A 21,306-nucleotide genomic window follows, 5' to 3' on the forward strand; every position below is an offset into this window, starting at 1 on the left:
CCTCATCTGTTATAGGATAAGTGTTCCAGATCAAACCAAAACAACATCCTATTTCTAAAGCAAATTTGAAACAAAGGTGCATCTGCTTTGATATGTGATGTATCCTTCCGCTTGCCAAATTAAATGCACAGACCTTTGAGACAGTTCTGCATCTGTAACACTGGCAAGGCCAAGACATCTGTGACTCTGCGGGGTGAACGGCAGGCACGTGGCAGGGGACATGTATTTTCGTGGTTCATTTCACCCCTGCTCCCTCTGTCCGTCTTCCTCTCCCTCTGCGGTCATGATTCTTTCTGAGGCAGAAATGTAAAGCTTTAGTTTGATCGCGATAAGCCAGGAAGAACCAATACCATTTTGAGAGAGACCATTCACACACATTTTTTTACATATATTAACTCATCGTATATAAAGTAATGAGAAGCAAGACCCCAATGATTCGCCACAACTGAGAGTTGATGTATGTTTAGCAATAATCTTTAGACTTTTTAATCAACAACCAATCCGAATGAGTACATCATGTGAGCATCAACTTAAAACAAAATGCAAATTATGTGGGGAATATATGAACCTATGAAGCAAGTAATTCATAAGAGGTTTGATGCATCCCTTTTTTTAATTTTTATTTCTGGCATAACTGTGCCCCAAAGCGCAAAACACTATCCATAAATGCATGATTCAATGAGTTTGGTGTGGAAGATTTTGGGACTGTTCCTGTTATGTAATCACCGGTTGTTCAAATACCTCATCCCTTCTTGAGAGTTTCTTGTTCAGTGTTCTGTGACCTGCAAACAACATTCCTTGACATTTTGAACTGAAATTGAATTGGATGTATTTCCATTTTCCTATACCTTACACCCCTTAATAATTCACCTTAATCATTCATATGTTTATCAACATATGAGTCAAATATCAACTCTACCTTTAGTACGCTCACGGATGTAGCGTAACCACAAGGAGAGTTCCGCATACAGTGTCCTAGTGATTACAATGGCTGCCTCACAGCCAGGAGATTTATTTTTTATTTTTTTTACAAATACAAGGGGTTCAAGTATGTGGTTTAAAAAAAAGGCTCATCATTCAAACAACAGACTTTTTACAAATAAAGGCTTATACATTAAAGAACGGCGCTCTGGAGAGAAAGCTTGGTCTTTCTGTGCTTGTGTAAGTTCTCCAAATTGCTCTCAAAATAGAGAGGTAAGGTAGATTGAACACTCCAAACTGCCTACAGTTAGAATGTAAACGTGAATGGTATTTTTTTGCTATGCGTTGGTACCCAGCAATTGACCTTTAGTCCAGAGTTTGCCACTTTCTCATTTTAGTCCTGAACCCAATGAGATCAAGCAGCCTTTTTCTAAGTATATAACTAGTGTGTGATATGAGTGAAACCATAAAGAAACCGAAAGCTCTTTTTTCTAATTCATGATTAAAACTTAATTTATAAATTTTTGGTTCTAAGACTACATTTACTGTATGTTCTCAAACATGCCTACAGGCTTTGGCATGTTTTTAGGCTCTGTTATGAATTAAAACTTACTGTGGCAGGAAATGTGAGTGTGGAAAAATAAGTGAATAAGTCTTGGTATTCTATCCACAGTAGCTGCATATTTTGGAGCAGCAGTCAAACTGTAATCTGTTTGTTTTTGAAACAAATAAATAGAACTGTAGCATTTTATTCATGTAAAATTTTGCCATGCCAACTGGCCTGGCAGTGCTCTCTGAGAAAAAAAGAGAGGCAAACCACAGCTGCTGTCTCACGTTTCACATTCCACTTGGTGTATCGCTCAAAGACACACGGCTATAAAATCCACATGGGGGTACACTACACTCTTAGATGTCCTGTTTAATTTCTTTCCTATTTGTAACCCACAGAGTTCAGCCATTTACACAGGATGGAAACCTACTGTTATTGAGTGTTTAATCGGTTGATGTCATAAGTTTGAAGAATGTCATTGTTTAATGACAATGTTCTGGAAACTTAGATGCACAGTTTCGCATGGTCACCTATTGCATGCAACTATCCACTTTTATTACAACACAAACAATTTTAACACCTTGTTTTTGAGAATATCAGGAGTGTAATTTCATTCCACTTATAATTATTTTACACTTAAATTCATTCTTCGTAGAACTAAACACTGCTTTTAACTCTGGTTATTGCTCAAGGGTAATATGGTGCAATATATTCCACGCTATTTTTTTCCCCTATTGCCATTTCAGTGGATGTTTTGTAGAATGTGATGGCATCAAGCCAGCTCATGTTAAATCTATAAGTACTGTGAGCTGGAGTATATTGGTTCTGTTTTTATTAATTTGTAATGAAACTTTATTGCTATTTCATTAGGATTTTTAAAATTTATTTATCGTGTAATTCCATTTGGGATAGAGGGACAAAAATAAAGTGCACTTTAGAGTCTAATTAATGCTGGCCTCGCAGCAGTTCTGCATCCTCAGCAGCTCTACTCCTTAGCCGAAGGTGGGAAATGCCATGCAGAGGGAGATATATGTCAAGGTGAAAGTGTAAGAAGAAGGAGGACAAAACAGGCAAAAGCCTAAAGACCAGCAACATGGTTTTCATCTGAGGCGGAGGGAAAATGTTTTGGTTTTTTTTACATGTGTTTTGAGTTGGTCAGTTTTGTTTCTATTAAAATAATATCAATGTTTCTTAACCTTATTTTATTCACGGCACACCTTTTAATTGGAAAAAATCTCGAGGCACACCGGCAACAAAAATCTGTTAAGTGTTACACCAGCTTCTATATTAAAACCCGTTATATTACAACAAGACGTAAAGTTCTATTCCTACATATCTATGAAGAGTTGAACAATTGAATAAAAATAAATACTAAATGTTCTTTAAATTGTATTTCTCTTTTAAATAAAAGTGACAGTTTTTCAAAAAAGGTTTTAGACAGTGTAAGGAAGGTTACTTTTAAAGACGCTCTCGTTTTGAGAAAAAAACATGGCAATTGTAAACTGTAAGGTATTGGGAGCCAGGTAAGAATTCCTACAGAAAAATGTTGTCGCTCAAGAGTGCGTCATTGCAGCAAGAGTGTCATCTTAATTGTGCTTTTGCTGGGAACATGAACCGAGACGAGTCTAAGATCGTTCCCAAGGCTTTCTCCACTGGAAGTATATGAAGCCACATTATATACTTTCTGCAGCAATCTTTATTTTTAGTATCTTGACTTTTTACAGCTCTGGGGAACCTCCCAAATGGCCTGAATGTAAGGATGTATTTGACATTCGTGTTCATTAAGAGAAATTGGGAGGAGAAAGGCACGTTTCCATGAGCTCCCATGACGACATAAGTGCGCCCCGACAGGCCACAGAGATGTAGCTTTGCAAAGCTTATGTAGCATCATTCTCGTCCACCTAATAATTCACTCCGGTCCTGGTGGAGTAAAGGTGTCAGACAAGACATTACACAGCTGTTTCATCCCCAACGCAAGGCAAGGAATGATGAAAGGAAAACACCAGAGGGGGAAGGACAAGTAACTTTTTTTTAAATAACTGGAGTATGGTGGGGATTCTATTAATGAAGAGGCCTGGGATAAGAAGCTGTACTTCCCACACAGCGAAAGGCAATCCTTGGAGGAGCCCAAGGAACCACTCGCCTTGACTGCATGTGGAGAGAACCAAAGAGGGCTCTGCCGACCACAAATGTATGAAGCGGAAGAAGACTGACTGAAAGGAAAGCAAAGATGGCATCGGGAATGAGCTCTCTGTCTTTCTTCTCCTCTTCTCCCAGTGAGACAGTGGCAGTTCTCTGGTGAAGATCAGAAAGGTGTGAGATAGAAAGTGAGGGGGGGAGACGGTAGCCCCCGGAGAAAAGTTCTCCAGTCATGAATTCCACTGGGACTCCCTCTATCAGTGCTCACTTTCCATCATACGTTAAAAAATAAATAACCTCTTCAGTCAGCCTCCTTTGAGAAGTCAGCTTTTCCCACGGGCAGGGTTCACTTTCCATGTAGTTATCGCTCTGCCGTCCCTGCTCATGGCGCCTTTTTCACACTCTGACATGCTATATTCATGAATTCTATGGATATAATTCATCCATATTGTGTTGGATCCTTATTGCGCGTGTAGGCTGCATTTACACTTGTAGTGGTTTGGCCCTGACCAAAGTTAAAAATATGTAAACACGGTAGGCTACCAGATTCTCCTTTGAGATTAAATTTATCATCAAACTGAGACTGATACGTATCATAAGTTATTACAAAACAACATTTGCCCAACAAAAAACATGTGTGCCGTCCATATCACAGCTGGTCTGATGAAACTGTCAAAAATAAATGCTAACTTCCATTCATTCAATACACTAACCCACAATCTTAACGAGGCCAAGACGTAAAAAATGGTTACATGATGGATGGATGGATGGATGGATGGATGGATGGATGGATGGATGGATGGATGGATGGATGGATGGATGGATGGATGGATGGATGGATGGATGTTTTTAGCAGCCAAAGTAAGGTAAGTACATAGGCTACCAATAATCCAGTAAATCGTATTATGATCATATTTTATTATTTCTAAAATATTATTCTGGTCACTTATCACACATGGCAGGCTATGTGTTCTTCTCGGATTTGTACGAAAAGGTCAGGATTTATTTTCTTAAATGTTAAAACCATTCAATATTTACAATCACAAATCCGTGTCAGCACTGAGTTTGGCCGAAGTGATTGTGGTGTGAAATGACAGTAAGAATGCAACCTCTAACTTGTGCTGTTGCATAATGAGTCACTCAACACAATAAAAACAGCAATGAAATTTATTTTCCTACTCTTTCTTCCTCTTTGTATTTTGCCAGTCTGTATGACTTATGTGCACACGCCGCTTTTCACAAGTCAGTCTTGGTACTACACCAGATTTTTGGTTTGTGGGAGGAGCCTCAGAATTATTTATGGAGAGATCATTTTGTGTGTGCTGTGCTGTGTTGCTGTCATCTCCAAATCACTGCATACTTTAAGCATTCTAAGAACACGCATGCTGTCTTTCTGCTCTTAATGTATCAGGGTCACTCACATTTTTTAAATTAGGACGTTTAAACCCAATTTAGGATGTCACAAAATAATTCTAAAACTGTATTTAAATAGTGTAATTACCCATATCTTTGGTCTCAGTCCTTGTTTGGTGTGCTACTTATTTGAATGATGGATTTTCCACTTGATCAAATGAGAGAGTCATTGCACTCAATTACATTCATATAGCGTTTGAGTTCAAGACAAGAATTCATAATTTAATTTAATAACGTTCTATCCTCCTGTGACCCAGCAATTCATTTTTGTCCTCTATTGAGGACATATGTTTTTGGATCTTTTTGGTCCGTATCTCTGAAGGCATACATGCCACAGCTTTAGTTCCTGTTGGCCCTTACAGCTTTTCACATTTGCCATAACCAAGTCCGGATGTCCTCTCAAAAGGACAAATTGTAAAACATGAATAAAAACATGTTTGAACATTTTTGTTTTACTGTAGTATTTTTTTTTTCACCCCTAAGAATTATGTGGCGTAAAAAATAAAAAATATATTTTTCTTTAGGTCTCAGGAGCTATGAGGATTATCAATATAGTGGTATTTTTCTCATCGCTAACACAAATTAAGTTGTTTGAAGATGACAAAAGAAAAAAGCAATTACTGACTTTTTACATGTTTTAGGTTATTTTCTGCAGACAATCTTGTTCAGAGATCTGGAGCTCAACTTTGAGCTGGTTCACTATAGGATAGATCCTGCATAGACAACCATTTGTACCCACATTCTTCCATCCATCCATCCATCCATCCATCCATCCATCCATTTTCTATCCAGCTTGTAGCCACCAGGGTCGCGGGCGTACTGGAGCCTATCCCAGCAATCATTGGGCAGTCAGCGGGGGACACCCTGAAATGCCACACAGGCAGGGCCAGAGGTGGAATTGAACCCATACCCTCCTGACTGTGAGCCGGACGTGCTAACCAGTGCTCCACACATGCCTTTACATTCACATCTTCAACCGATTTAAAATTTCCAGATAAACATTTATAATTTTGGACTGAGCCGTGCTGCAACATTTAGCAGCATTTCAGTCTTGAATGCATTTTAGAGGCATTTTGACTGCAACAGAAGGCTAATTTTTTCTAACAAATTATCAAAACTAAAATTATCTTAACACATGTGGGATAATATAGCAATCATCTTTTTCTCTTTACTTTTCCTCAAATCATCCATAATTTGTTTACTTTATGCGTCACTCTACCTTAGCCTGTGTTATGAGAGATTCCTGGCCACTTATCCAGGACGAGGGAACCTTTTTATGTAATCCCAGGCTTTCATGCTAAAAACTAAACAGAGGAAAGAACATCTTGATCGGGTACGCCTGGTCCTGATTGTCTTTTGTAAATCTAATTAGTAATACACCTTCAATTCAGTAGGAATACATTCAGAAGAACACATGTTTTGTAAAAAAAATACACACTCATGCATGAATATGCGCACACACACACACACACACACACACACACACACACACACACACACACACACACACACACACACACACACGGGTCATGGACTCAAACCATTAACATTCTATTTACTATAGATAGAAACACTTTCACTCTCTTTCTTTAGATTGTATAAATCAGTTTAGCACTTTTTCTGGTACAATGTCAGCATTTACTGCCTTAATGTGACAATCAACTTAAACTCCAGGAGTCAGTCAGGAAAGGTTAGGTTAAGTAATACCATTGCTGTGAAATAAACTTACTCGGGATCCCTTGCATAGAGCCTATATGGAATTGAGTGGCTACACTCACCCTACTGAAAGGTAGCGTTTGCCTAGTGATTGCAATGATTGCTTTTGTGGGGCTGGATGGATGGAGACTCTACATGGGCTCCAATGGTGCTGTTTGATGTGAAATAATGCTTAAATGCAATATCTGAACTTCTTTCATCATAAAATGCAAATTATAATAACAGCTGTCTCTCTTCCTACACGTCTTTTTTCTTAGTATTGTGAGAGATCAGATGATTTGTTTTTGTAACATGAATGAGTACTTGCGCACACTCTCTCCTTTTATTTACAAATAGCAGTAACAGTATTCCGGGAAAACCAATGACCTAACAAGAGTAGGGAAATGCTACCATACAGTAACAATCTAAATCTTCACTCAGAGATCGTTGCAAAGGTGATAAGGTGATATGCATACTGTATGCAAAATCACCAATCATAGAAGATATAAAGCCAAATTAAAGCCATTTGTTCTAAGAAGCCACTCAATCGCCACTGAGAGTCTTAGAAACCCACAACAAGTAAACCAAATGTGGGATAGCTAAACAACTAGTGTGCACTCCATAAACAGAGATTTTGACGGAAATTCCCGAAAAAATGTTAGATTTCTCATATATACGGCTTCATGCATTGAGTTTGAGGTAAAAAATAGCAAAAATACAGATTATGCGGGCCACCTACCCAAGGTATAGGTAGAGGAAACATTGGATTCAGTGTGTGATGCTGCTCAGCACTTTTATTGGAAGAGGATGCACATAATTGTCTCAGTAAATGTGTGAAGTTCTACCTTCATCCCGAGGTCTTGCCCTGCAGTCTTTTTTATTTTTTTATTTTTTTTGTTTTGTATTTTTACTTCATTGCTTTGAATCAGCATCATTTTTTCTCTTATGGCCTAATTTATAACTGCCACATATTCACAAGCAATAGCACATTACAATACCTTTCCAATATCTGGTGACCTTGAAAAAGTGACCCAGTGACTTTACTGATTATGGTCTTAATTGAAAAAAAATCGAATCTCTCAATATAAGGATTTTTTTCACAGCAAAAGAGAGAGGTGCTTGAGCACCTTGGAACATACATGTGTACACGTGAGCCTAAATGTATTTTTTTAAGTAATGTTATTATTTAAAAAAATATATAATCACTTTTGATGTAGAATAGTGAGTATTCTGTTTATTACAATTTGATACAGTCTCTTTGTTAACAGTGATAGAAAGACCCCATAGTGGGCAAGATTTCTTTAGTAAACAGGGCACACCCTGGCAAGAGCACATGACATACACAAGAGTCACTGCCTCACACGTTGGCTTCAATGGAGGCTATTGAGCTTTCCAATTCAGTGACGGCTCAAGCATGCCCTTTGCCAAACCACCAGCAGACATTTTCCAGTGCTCTTATTTTTTTCATCTCCACCCTTGAACTGGATCACATTTTTAAGATATCAGTTTGTGCCCTGTGTGATTAAATATAGCATCTGTGCTGGCCAGAAAAAAATAAGCTGTGCATCACCTCCACTAAAATGAAAAATCACCTTTTATGAGTCACAAAGCGTTCATACTGTGTTTTGTGAGTAAATGTGGCCACATTGTGGTTGGAATATTCGGTTGATAGAGCAAAGAGAAGGTGGGGTTCAGGGTTGTGGGATGGGTTTGGGTATTGTGTGTATTGTGCATTATGTATTTACAGTATATTATACTTATTTATCATTTTTATGTTGTTGCAACATTGTGTTTCAAAATATATACAGACAAGAAGTAACTGGGGTCACATACTAAAGCTGCGATAGGACCCAAAGGCAACATGAATACTGGTATGAATTGTGAGTACTGAAAAATTGTAACAGGGTGATCTCGGACCACACTGCCCAAAAGTCGCTCTGTATCGCCAAGTTACATCGTTAATAATGCTGCGCTTGAGTAAGGTGAAGAAATTCCCGTATTTTTGCTTTCCTAGAAATTCCTTCATTTCATAAATTATATACATTGCTTTTTCGTTCTTTTGGAACTCAGCAGACAGTCTAATTTTGTTAATATTCATATATTGTTATTAATATATTATTCTTATACTTTAATTTGTTTTGACTTGAATTTTTTTAATTCAGTTGGTTTTAATTTCCTTTTAGAGCTGGTTTGTTGGTCTTAATCTATTTCAAAATTCTTACGTTTCAAATTCATTTAAAAAAATTCATTAACACATTTATTTTGTCAAATGTATGTATTTTTTTACGTTATTAACGAACTTATTTTCCAACTGAAATATTTTCAAAGGCTCTTCAAGTCTGTTTGTGTATCACACACTCACATGTATTGAGATTCATTTTCAGGGGTTGAATACTACATATTTGTCCAAGTGACAGAATTGAAACCATTTTAAGTAACTGGAATAAAAGCCATTTGCAGTCAATGACTAGATGAAGTCCAGAGATCACAGACATAATCAATTCGACTTTCCTTCTTGAAAATCCTATGACAGGCTCTCTGTACAGCCACTTCAGTTGCTGTGTTTTTCTTCTTTTGTGTTCCAGTTCATGCAATTGGCTTGGTCATTGGAGAATACAGTATTGAATTTGTTTGCTTTCATAAAGTCTTGGCAAAGAAGACTGAGACCACCTCTTCAAACAGTTGCAATCTGCCTGTTACGTGAGCACCTGAGATTGGAAGTTGATCATAACGGACCAATTCTAGCAGTTTGTATCACATATAACAAAGCATGACACGTGTGAACACAGTACCTGTTTAAAATGTGCCTCCACAGTTTTTTCTTGCGCTGTTGGCACTTATTTTAATTTGTATTCTCCTTTGGTCCCACTTGAAGGATTTATTCTCTCAGCCTCACCTCACATTTCCTCTTTTAATGTTATACCTCACTATACTTTTTACACCCCACCCCCCAAAGAATGTGTCTCAACTTCCTCTGTGGAAGTGGAGCGATTCTTAGTTATCAGTGATTCGTATTACATATTCTTATCGGCTTAGCGTGTTAATCCTCCTGTATCTCAGTAGAAGTATGGCAAGCCTTCAGAGGCATTTTTCAGAGGCTTTTGCCAGACTTTAAAATGACGGACATTTCGTGAAATAAATTGAATATTGGTCATTTTCTCTTTTACATGCTTACTCTGCAGTGTATGCCTTCCATTTTATGCACCTCTTTGTAAAACTGCCTTTTAGCAGACCTTTTGCTGATGAAACTCATTTTGACCTCAGAATATTTCCATTTGTGGCCTCATTGGTAGATTGTTCACCACCTGTTTATCTTCACTTTACGTGCTTAAGGCAGAAAAGGTGCCTAGCAACGCACTTTTTTGGGCTGATTACTAGGGAGGCCTTCACTTTTCTACTCGTACAACGGCTCCAAACATACATATATTCAGTCATACCAGTGGCAGGCAAGTAAATTAAAATGTTTTCAGACATATAAAAAAAATAATGTAGACTACTAGTACTTGGTTGTTTGAGTTCACTTCCAATTGTTGGGCAGGTACTAAAAAGGTATAACTAATTTCAAGACATTTCAGTAGTTTTCAGAATACTTTCTCTAATGCTTTGGCTTTGCTATTGTTGCTAGATATTTTGGAAAATTGTTATTTGTCCGCAGTTTGTGGAAGGCCACTTTCTGTTCCAACCAGGCTGTATTGTACCATTTTACCCTCCAGCCTTGAAGCAGCTTCACTCCGAATGGACTTATCAATTGTCATGTTTTGTTTCATCCAAGATGGGTACTAAAAATCTGACAACAGTTACACTGGTTAAGTACTACATTATGGTGGCATATTTGTGGCTACAAGACTGGCTATTGGGACTATGATTATTGACGGTACAAACAAGGGACTAAGATTATTGACAGTAAAAACACACATAAATGCGCACACGCACTCACTCACATGCTCTCTCTGTGGGCGATAAATAAAGTGCGCCATAAAAGTAGTATGTGGATTCACAAATGTAGCATACGAGAATTTCATAATTAATAGAGTTGATTTTGCTATGTACTAATTTGATTCAGTCACACCTCACGCAAATAATATAATTGGAGTAATGAAATTGCTTTCTTTGATCCACATAATTGTTTTCAGTCTTAATTCTTACACTGAAGCCAATTAATTTGTTTTATCTAGTCGCTATTGTCTTACTTAGGCTCATTTATTATAAAATATGAAAGGAAACACAGTGTGCATTTGCGTTGTGTTAAAGAAGGAAATCATTGGATTTCATGCATCTTTTTAAACTCATTGATATGATATCTCCGCTTTTGTTACAAAATAATGAAGTATTTGTGCCGTCATATTTTTGACATCGATCCATCCACCCTTACATCAGCTTGGCAGGAACCTTCAAGCAGATACAGATGGATTTACCATTAGATCATGACAAATGGCAGGCACAACTGAGTTGATTTCAGCACTTACTACTCCTTTGGGACACTGTGCTCCCTACATTAGAACACCACTTAGTCCAGCCTGAACCAGAGATCTTAATTGAATGGGTGATTGTGCAGCCAATTGATTCTGCCTTGCATACATTTCTGCTCATTTCTAGCAGATGATGCAGTCTGACCTGCAGGTAAAAAATTAAGGGTTGTAGTGCGTAAGACACTGACACCAGACTTGATTTTTGTTGGACTATTTGTCGCAAAAAAAGGCACCATCTCATAGAATAAATGGGATATAACGACATCTGACTGCTGGAGAGGATTTGTTTCTTTTGACTGCCTGTTTTATGCATAAGCTATAATATCGTTCGCACTGACGCAGTTAGCTGTAGTTGCAGTATTTTTTATATCAAAATAGCCCAATTGAGAAGAGCAAATTAGAGACAGAGACTGGTTGAATAGTGATATTTCGTATTTCAAACCCACGCTTGGTATAAAATGATATCAAAGTATCACATTGAGTGACATCCCCTTAAAGTTAATCCTGCTGTCAAAGCAGCAGCTCTGTTTATGACAGGGACATGTGGTCACTGGAGGCAGAGCTACATATATGTATATCTACACATTATGTGTGTGTATGTATGTATATTATACATCTATGTATATATCATATATAAATATTGACATCAGCAGATCATGCATAGAAAAAGGTTGACAGAAAAACAAATTACTACATGACACTGACTATTTGAAGATCGTGAAGAGATTTTTTTAATTACATCCTTTACAGCTTGGCTGTTTCAAAAAATATATATAACCAAGCTCTCAGCACAGTGAATTATTTATATTGTACTCCACAGAAAATAAAAGCCCAGTATGTTGAAGTAGTAACTTTTATTTTTCCTCCTTCAATTTCAGGGCCGGTATTATGTTGGATTGGTGGTTTTAAATGAGAATGACCAGAAGACCACTGAACTGTAATTGACTTGGCAGGTAAGAACTCACTCTTTGTGTGAGACGCAATACAGTTGATGTGATGAAAGGGACACAACCAGTGTTCCACTGGCCAATTGGCATTGAGAAAGAGAGAAGAGTAATAAACTCAAGAACGTAGATTTTGGCTTTGCTTTGCGTGATTTTTCTATTTCATCCGGATTCTCTCTACTCAGTGTTTCGTTTTGTTGTTTTTACCACACAACAACACTCCACAACACTAGGTGGCAACACACCACCGCTCAGCTTCCACTGCCAAAGGACATTTCCAGTTGACCTATTACATCATGTCAAAACATGGTAGCTGTGAATGGCCGGCAGTAATAAAATGAATGTTTCCGCTTTCCTCATCACGTGCATACTTTCCGTTTTACTAACATGCTCTTTCCTGTTACGTAAAATGTGTGTAATTTCTTGTGTCATCGGAGCTTCAGCATCCTATTATTGGGTCATTGGGGACAGCAGTCTCTGAAGCACTATCAGAAGCTCTTTCCTCTATTTGTAACCCTAAATGATAAGAATTTCACCATTAAATTGTATTGTTAATATGTATATTTCAATATTGATAATCAGTTTGGATTTCTGGGCCCATGCCTGCAACCTCTTCTCTCTATATATTTTTGGCACCGTACATGTAGTATACATAAATTTGATAAAGTTGCAAAATGTAAAAAAATTATGATGACTTTCCAACACGATTCATTTCTGCCTCTACTCTTGAATTTCACTGGCAGAGCAAAAGTGTGTTTTTAAATGCATCACCGGTTTTGTGACTAAGTCAAACTATGCCTGAATCCAACCAATAGGTTTTTATGAAGACATTCCATAATGTCTTGAATCAAAACATGCATAATGACCAGCCATCCTAAGTTTATTATGAACAAAAAAATTCAGAAGACCATGAAAATGCTGCATATGTCACAGTATGCCAAAATACATCAAAACTAATTAGTTCAACAAACTATTGACATCGAGGTCCCGACTAAGAACGGCTAACATAAGGTTGTGTTATATCCATATCTGAATTTGGTAAGAACAGAATACAAGATGGAGTGGTTGTTCGCCAATCTGGCAAACCATTACACCTACATTGAACCCTTTAGGAAATTTACATTCTACAATGAGCTAAATATGCATTTTTTTTTTTTTTTTAAATGTGGGAGGAAACCATACAAGCATCTGGAGAACATGTAATCTGTACACAGGAGAGCTTGAAATGACAATCAAATATGGGACCTTATGACTGTCAGGTGTATTGTATGATAACATGATTCATTGCCAGAGTTGATCAACTTTGCCATAGTTACTAATCAACAACAATGCCAGCCTCTTATGTGAAGACAATTTACTACTTTTGAACATGTTCCTTTCTTCTCGACTACTCGTGAACACTAAAATCAGAGAGCCAGCATAAGATACAGGAGTCAATTGCTGCAAGAATAAAACCAAGTTATAAACCCAAAAGCAACATATCCCTGATTTAAAATGATTTAATTGGTGGTGTGAGCATTAACACAGGACTTAGCAATATTATTCAGTAGAAAGACCACTGTCAGCCAGAGTGAAGACTCTGATGTTTCAACAGATCTCTGGAGACTACTCTTGCAGCTTCAGAAGTATGAGCTGACCTCACTTTGCTGATGCATATTTAAATTACTTACAAAAAACACAGAAAAACACTGAAGCAAATGTCAAACGTGCAATATGAGGTTGAACAAACCAGAAATAAGTTTGTGTTGCAAATTCTGCTCTCATAATTTATTCAAATGAAACCAACCTTATCTTACATGAGAATAAAGTTCTAAAAGTAGGCAAGTAAAATAAATGAAATGAAATGCCAGAGATGACATGTAACCGCCACCCATTAATGCTCAATTTTTCCCAATTTAAAATTTGCCATTAAATCAAATCTGAAATACTACTGTAGTTTAGTTCTGTGCCACACACTTAGAATTTTGCTTGCATTTCATTTTCACCTCCACGTTTCAGTCTCTACTCTACTCTCACTTTCTAAAGGATGAGCTTGATGCAGGTTGATTGCTTGACAAAGAATCATCACAGGTATATAGTTTTCACAACAAAAAATATTATAACAGATGATAGATAATGCCAGGGACAATTCAAAGTCATTCATGTCTCTCATTAACATTGTCAGCATTGTACTGGGTCACAATTCTTTGTCGAAATCATTGCCGGGATACAATTGTGTTACACTAATATGATGTCATCTAATTACAACCACAGCAACTGTAGCCATGGTTAAGACATGCTTTCATACTATGAGGGGGTCCTCCCTTTTTGTCTAATCAGAGTCTGGCAACCTTTCATACACAAAGAGCCACTGTCTCATAGAAGGAAAAAAAATCACGGGGAGCCATTAACTCTTGATACGAAAAGTGCAGATAACCCTGCATACATCTTATTTTTGTTTTTTGTTTTTTTACCTGATGCTATGAAAACACTGTGTTGCATTTATGAAACCTATGAGCTACTACAAAAAAAAGTCATTTTTTTATTTCTGTTTGTATCACAAGCATTCTAAATCATGGTGCTTGGTTGAGGCTTACTTTCAAAGAAGATAGCCGTTGTCTATTTGTATCATTATATTCATGAAATGAAAGTCAAACTTGAATAATCCCTCTGCAGCAAACAAATGATGCCGTCTGCATCACCATTAGCTCACGAGGGCCGTAAGACATCATCTTCACATTCACAAGATTGTAAATTGTGTGTGGGATGTTTTTTTGTTGATGTAAAGTTCAAGTCGGCTGGAGAAATAAATGTTCTCTTTTCTTGAGAACTCTTTTTTTCTTGGACATTGTCATGGTGGGCGGCACAGTGCGATTTCAGTCCCATCTTTCTCGTGTCGAATCCGCTTGTACTCCGAGTACCAGTGCAGGTTTTCTCCGGGTGCTCCTGTTTCCTCTCATATTCCAAAGACATGCATGGTAGGTGTGAGTGGAAGTACGAATGGTTGTTCATCTGTGTATGCCCTGCTGGCTGGCGACCAATTCAGGGTGTCCCCCGCTTATTGCCCGAAGTCAACTAGGATAGGCTCGAGCATGCCCGCGACCCTCATGAGGATTAGCGGCTTGGATGGCGAATCATTGAATGACTCATTATTTGCTGTAGTTGCCAAAGTCTAAGAGAGCCACAGCAGAAGAATCAAAGAACCACATGAAGCTCTGGAGCTGCAAGTTGCAGACCCCTAAATGGACACCATTTTAGAGAATGATTCTCCTTATTTTAACACAAGTGAAATCCAATACTATGACTCAAATCATGAGTAATGCAACAGCCATTGTAAAAATATCATTCATTGAGAACTACAGCTCTGTGCCCTGAATTAGTCATGCAACATTTATACCACTATGGGAAAGGGAATGTGCAAACGGTGTTTGATATGGTGGGTATCACTACTCCGCACGAACCCATAAAGCAGGTTTAAGTTTATATTTAGAGCTGTTGGAAGAATGGAGGCATGATCATGAAGTGACCTGATTTGATTTTTATCTCATTAATCTCTTCCTCTCTGTCCTCACTCTTCTCTTCTTCTTTCAAGAGTAGAACACTGGCCAACCTTCCCCATAATATATGCCTCTCATTCTATAATCTTCCATCATTATGCCTCCTGCATATCATGCAGGACAAAAACAGTAAGTCACTCTCATATAGTAATACGCATCATCAGTTAAGACTAATTTTCCTCATGTTCTTGTGCCCCCCCCCCCTTAAAATCACCCTAAGAAAACTAAATGGGTCTAGTGACAATGAAAGAGAACAAACAAAAAGGTATAATACATAAAGCCTACATCTTAATTTCCCACTGCATGATCAAATGACAATAGCAGTATGGACACTGGTTCATTTGTCTGAAATAATAATTCTCTCTATCAGCCCCATTCCTTTTTGTTAAGGCCACTTGTACTTTTGACAGATGAAGAGAAATTGGCACATTCTGTTAAATATATATATTCCGTCATGCAAAATGAAAAATTTAATCAAATCCCTAAAATTGTTTCAGTAAACCTGGCATGTACTAATTGCTTTGTAATAGTGCCACCACCTCTGGTACTTTAATTTGGACATGATGATTTATCACTGTCGTTTCAAATAGGAATTTGTGGTTACAAAAGAGCCTCTATTAGACACATTAATTATTACTTTTTCCTTTGAAAATACTGTATTTGTCGGGTTTCGTGGAGTAAACCTGCATTTTATATACGAGCTAGACTCCAAATGATACTAGTTTTAAAAATATTGCTTGAAAAGTGTAAATAACTACGTACAAATACACTACTGCCAATCACACTCAGGCACACATTTTTATTTAAATCTATCTATTGCCCCCATTAGGAGCACTACAATTGACTTTCTGTAGTTGAGTTGCCTTCCCCATGTTCAGGTCACTGAAACCTCTAATATCAAGTCCAAATGATAGTCCAAATGTCGGTTGCTGCTCTGCTCCTTTCCTAATCTCATATACTCCATAAAAGAGTCAATGCAATTGTGCTGTACCACCAAATACTCATATACGCCAAAGGCTATGACGATTGCAGTTTATTGTTATTCTTTATGATTTTAAAAAGACCTGTGCATCATCTAACACAGATTGCCTTGTGTTTAATCTCATTCCAGCTGTCCCCGATCCTCTTTCCAGCAAGTGGAGGACCAGTCAATGAATTATGATTGTTAAACAAGATGACCTCCTCTCAGCAGCAGCAGATGATGCGAGGTCCTAGGTGGAACCGGGCCTTGTCCAACCCTTTTTTTGTGCTGCTCCTGGCCCTACAGCTTTTGGTGGTTGCGGGTCTGGTTCGTGCTCAGACGTGCCCTTCCGTCTGCTCCTGTAGTAATCAATTCAGCAAAGTCATCTGCACACGGAGAGGGCTACGAGAGGTCCCTGATGGCATTTCTACTAACACACGCTACCTGAATCTCCAAGAGAACCTCATCCAGGTCATTAAAGTGGACAGCTTCAAACACCTAAGACATTTGGAGATCCTACAGCTGAGTAAAAATCACATACGCAAAATTGAGCTCGGAGCCTTCAATGGACTTGCTAGCCTCAATACCCTGGAGCTTTTTGATAATCGCCTCACCACCATCCCAAATGGGGCATTTGAGTACCTGTCCAAACTAAAGGAGCTATGGCTGAGGAATAATCCCATTGAGAGTATTCCCTCCTATGCCTTCAACAGGGTGCCCTCATTACGACGGCTGGACCTTGGGGAGCTTAAAAGGCTATCCTACATATCTGAGGGGGCCTTTGAAGGGCTGAGCAATCTTCGCTACTTAAATCTGGGAATGTGCAATCTGAAGGAAATTCCCAACCTTATTCCCCTGGTGAAGCTGGATGAGCTGGAGATGTCAGGGAACCAGCTGTCTGTGGTCCGGCCTGGCTCTTTTAAGGGGCTCATTCATCTCCAGAAGCTATGGATGATGCATGCCCAGATCCAGACTATAGAGAGAAACTCATTTGATGATCTCCAGTCATTAGTGGAGCTAAATTTAGCCCACAACAACCTTACACTCTTGCCCCATGATCTGTTCACTCCTTTGCATCATCTGGAGAGAGTGCATTTGCACCACAACCCTTGGAATTGTAACTGTGACATCCTCTGGCTAAGTTGGTGGCTCAAGGAGATGGTACCAGCAAACACCAGCTGCTGCGCCCGTTGCAGCTCCCCAGCTCACCATAAAGGGCGCTACATTGGTGAGCTTGACCAAAACTACTTTCACTGTTATGCTCCTGTTATTGTGGAGCCCCCAGCTGACCTAAATGTGACAGAGGGGAGCGCTGCAGAGTTGAAATGTCGAGCCAGCTCTTTGACTTCTGTGAGCTGGATTACACCCAATGGTTCCATCATGACACACGGTGCATATAAGATTAGAATCTCAGTGCTGAATGATGGCACTCTGAACTTCACCAACGTTACCATGCAAGACACTGGTACATATACATGCATGGTCAGTAATTCCGCCGGTAACACGACAGCGTCCGCCACACTCAATGTGTCCTCAACTGAAAACAGCAGCTTCAGTTACTTTACCACAGTGACCGTAGAGACGATAGAAACGCCACATAATGAAGGTTTCACCACGATTGTGCAACAGAAGGTAGGCCCCACTCCCTCGGCTCATACATGGAAGTCGGTTTCGGCCACTTCTTCAACTACCACAGTGCAGACCCCTGTCTCTACCCGTGCCACAGAGAAGACCTACACAATCCCTGTCACTGAATTTGGTGGTGAAGGCTCCCTCAATGGCTTGGACGAGGTCATGAAGACAACCAAGATCATAATCGGCTGTTTTGTTGCAATTACGCTCATGGCAGCTGTCATGCTGATCATCTTCTACAAAATGCGTAAACAGCACCACCAGCAGAATCACCACGTGCCCACGCGCACGATTGAGATCATTAATGTGGACGAGGACTGCGTTACAGGAGGACCAGGCATGGAGGGCCACCTGACTTTGCCTCCTCTTGAACATGAGCACCTAAACCATTACAACGCCTACAAAACAGCATACAACCATGCCTCCACTATCAACTCCATACACAGCTCAGCGCATGAACCTTTGTTAATCCGGGCAAACTCAAAAGACAATGTGCAAGAGACCCAAATCTGAACATTCTTTTCTCAAATAATGGAATGACAGCAAGACTCAAACATGAATGAACCACCGTATGTTCGACCAATCAGTGCTTGGTGATGTTCATTTGGAGACTTTGGTAATTAGGGTATGTCTATTACAAGAAGTGTCTTTAAAGAAGTTATTTATTTAAAAACAAAGACTATTGTTAAATCATGGGAAAACATTTTTTTTTTCTTCAACATTTTATTTTTGTCCCACACCCTGCCCCTCCCCTCATTATATTGGTTGACTCATGTTTCTTAGATTATGCCTAGTGACAATAGGTCCAAAAGAAATGAAACAAGAAGACTGTTTGTTTTTGGTAAACTGTCAACTTTGTTTTCCCAATCAATCGAGAGCACATGGCATTTCTCTCCAACTGTGGAGTAAGTGGTAAAGTATTTTCTGAACAGTCAATGACTGCATGACATAAATATCAAGTAACCTCTTATTTCAAGGTGTTAAGCAGAATTGTCAGTAATATTTGATCAGACTGTGACATATGAGCAATATGTCCCACATTTTCCTATTGGAAACAAAGAGCATTGAGGATTAAGAATGACACATAGATGTGATGAATATTTTAATTTTTCTCTCCACTTATCCCATGCGTTTACTTTGCAGAAGAAGAATCTTACACTCAATTTCCTAGCTTCCAAATGACCACCCAGATCTCAAACGCAAGGCAAAATGGAAGAAAACTGTCAAGAAAGTGAACTGAAACATTTTCAATATTTCATCCTTATTCACACTGATACCCATGATTTGCTTTCCGTATGTTTCCAAGCTTCCTAAGCTACCCTTTTAAAGCATGTACCCCTTATCTCATCTACAGGGCTGTAGGACTGCATGCTCGCAGGTAGACTGGTGAGCTTAAACCCTTTATACAGCTGTCTCAGCACATTGCCTGTAATCCGCGTACCACATTTTCACATGGGCAGTGCCTGGCAGCTCCTCATACACACCCTATTCCTGCCAGCCACACAACTTGGCCCTGTGCAGCCGGTTTTGTGGCTAAATGTGGGGAAACGGGCATCAGCCAGATGTTTATGCTACACCTGCCTTACTCTCACGGCTCCATTTACATTTTAATTGACCAGTTTGGCCCAAGGGCAAAACTGTGCAAAGGATCCTGTTCAGGAAAGCGTTCCCAAAAGCCCATCATGAAAAATAATGCCAAGCAACATAACTTGAGGGGCTCGGTGGGCAATCGGGAAAGCCCAACACTCTTCAAGTATATTCAACTTAGAATTGTGTATGTTTTCCCATCTTGCCAACCTCCTACCTCCCAAATAATATCATAATGAAAAATGCAGCAAGATCACTGTACTAATATTGCCATTCTTAAACTTTAGTCAAACAACACAAGTGTACAAGTGTATTAACAGCCCAGGTGTTGAAGAATATTGCAGCGTTTGTGATGTATTTTGAGAAAAAAAAACTGTTTTTAAAACAAAAAATGTGTCCATTGGCTTCTATTTTTTATTGTACTTTTTTATATAAAATATATTTTACTGTTATTTAAGAAACACATGGCTTTGCAAATCTGTTTAACCTACACTATACTGACAAGCAGAGATAGTCATGTCATACAGTGGCCAATACAGGTGTTCAGCAAATGTTTGTGAAAAACTGATGCTTACCCGAAAATATATAGTTAATTTTATTAATAGTTTAAACGATAGGTATAGCACAAACTATATTCCCAAAACACTTTAATAATTTTTCAAATGCTGACAGACATCTTCATACCTTTCCAAACACAATAAACAGCTTACAGCTAAGCATGCACAAAGACTATGTAGAGTCCCTGACCAGATGTCAATAATTACAAGATGGTGAATTATTAGAGCCTGCGATTGGCTGGCAACAAGTTCAGGGTGTACGCCGCCTACCACCCAAAGATTGCTGGGATAGGATCTGGCATGCCCCCATCCATCATGAGAATAAGGGTTCAGACGATGAATGAATGGATGAATGAATGATTATAACGGTGAAAATTTGACTGCACCGGAGTGACTGCATATTGATGGTGCCAACAAAGGATGCTTCAGGGGCTGCGTTTTTTTATGTTAGTCTGTTGCTTGATGTTGTTATTACTACATTGATTGGCACTTTGGTGTATATTGACCCAAAACTGCTGGATTCATTCAGTGAGAACAGAAACTGGTGGTGGGAGATAAACTGTTGTTACGCCCTCCACTGGATTCAGTGCCACAGTCAGTCTCTTGTTAGCCAGTGTTGACATGGGCGCTTCATCTTTCTTTGCTGTTCAACTGTCAATCGCAGATTTTACAATTGTAGATCAGGTGAGAGAGTGTTTGCAGGTGGAACTTCAGCACAGCTTTGGTCGAGTATTTCGGCATGTTTATGAATACGATTAACAAGTTGTTATTCAGTCACAAATTAGGACCCCCTCCCACACACACACACACACACATGCCCACACACGCACATACACACACACACACACACACACACACACACACACACACACACACACACAACAGACTTCTAACGGACAGCT

The 21,306-nt window shown here is 38.9% G+C and overlaps 1 protein-coding gene across 2 annotated transcripts in view; it reads left to right on the plus strand.

The window, feature by feature from the left end:
- LOC147055954 (leucine-rich repeat-containing protein 4C-like) overlaps positions 1 to 20,185 on the plus strand; it is a 79,512-nt gene extending 59,327 nt beyond the window's left edge. Inside the window, exons 2-3 of one of the 2 annotated variants that reach the window (XM_085915158.1) lie at positions 12,066 to 12,140; positions 16,779 to 20,185. In XM_085915158.1, the coding sequence (XP_085771284.1) occupies positions 16,842 to 18,773 (1,932 nt within the window). In that variant the 5' untranslated portion in view covers positions 12,066 to 12,140; positions 16,779 to 16,841 and the 3' untranslated portion in view covers positions 18,774 to 20,185. The remainder of the gene's footprint in view (positions 1 to 12,065; positions 12,141 to 16,778) is intronic. The other variant, XM_085915159.1, reaches the window with a different exon arrangement.
- Positions 20,186 to 21,306: the final 1,121 nt, after the last annotated feature.

This window comes from Syngnathus leptorhynchus, chromosome 6 (genome assembly GCF_054491065.1).
Source record: "Syngnathus leptorhynchus isolate UIUO chromosome 6, UIUO_Slep, whole genome shotgun sequence".
NCBI lineage: Eukaryota > Metazoa > Chordata > Actinopteri > Syngnathiformes > Syngnathidae > Syngnathus > Syngnathus leptorhynchus.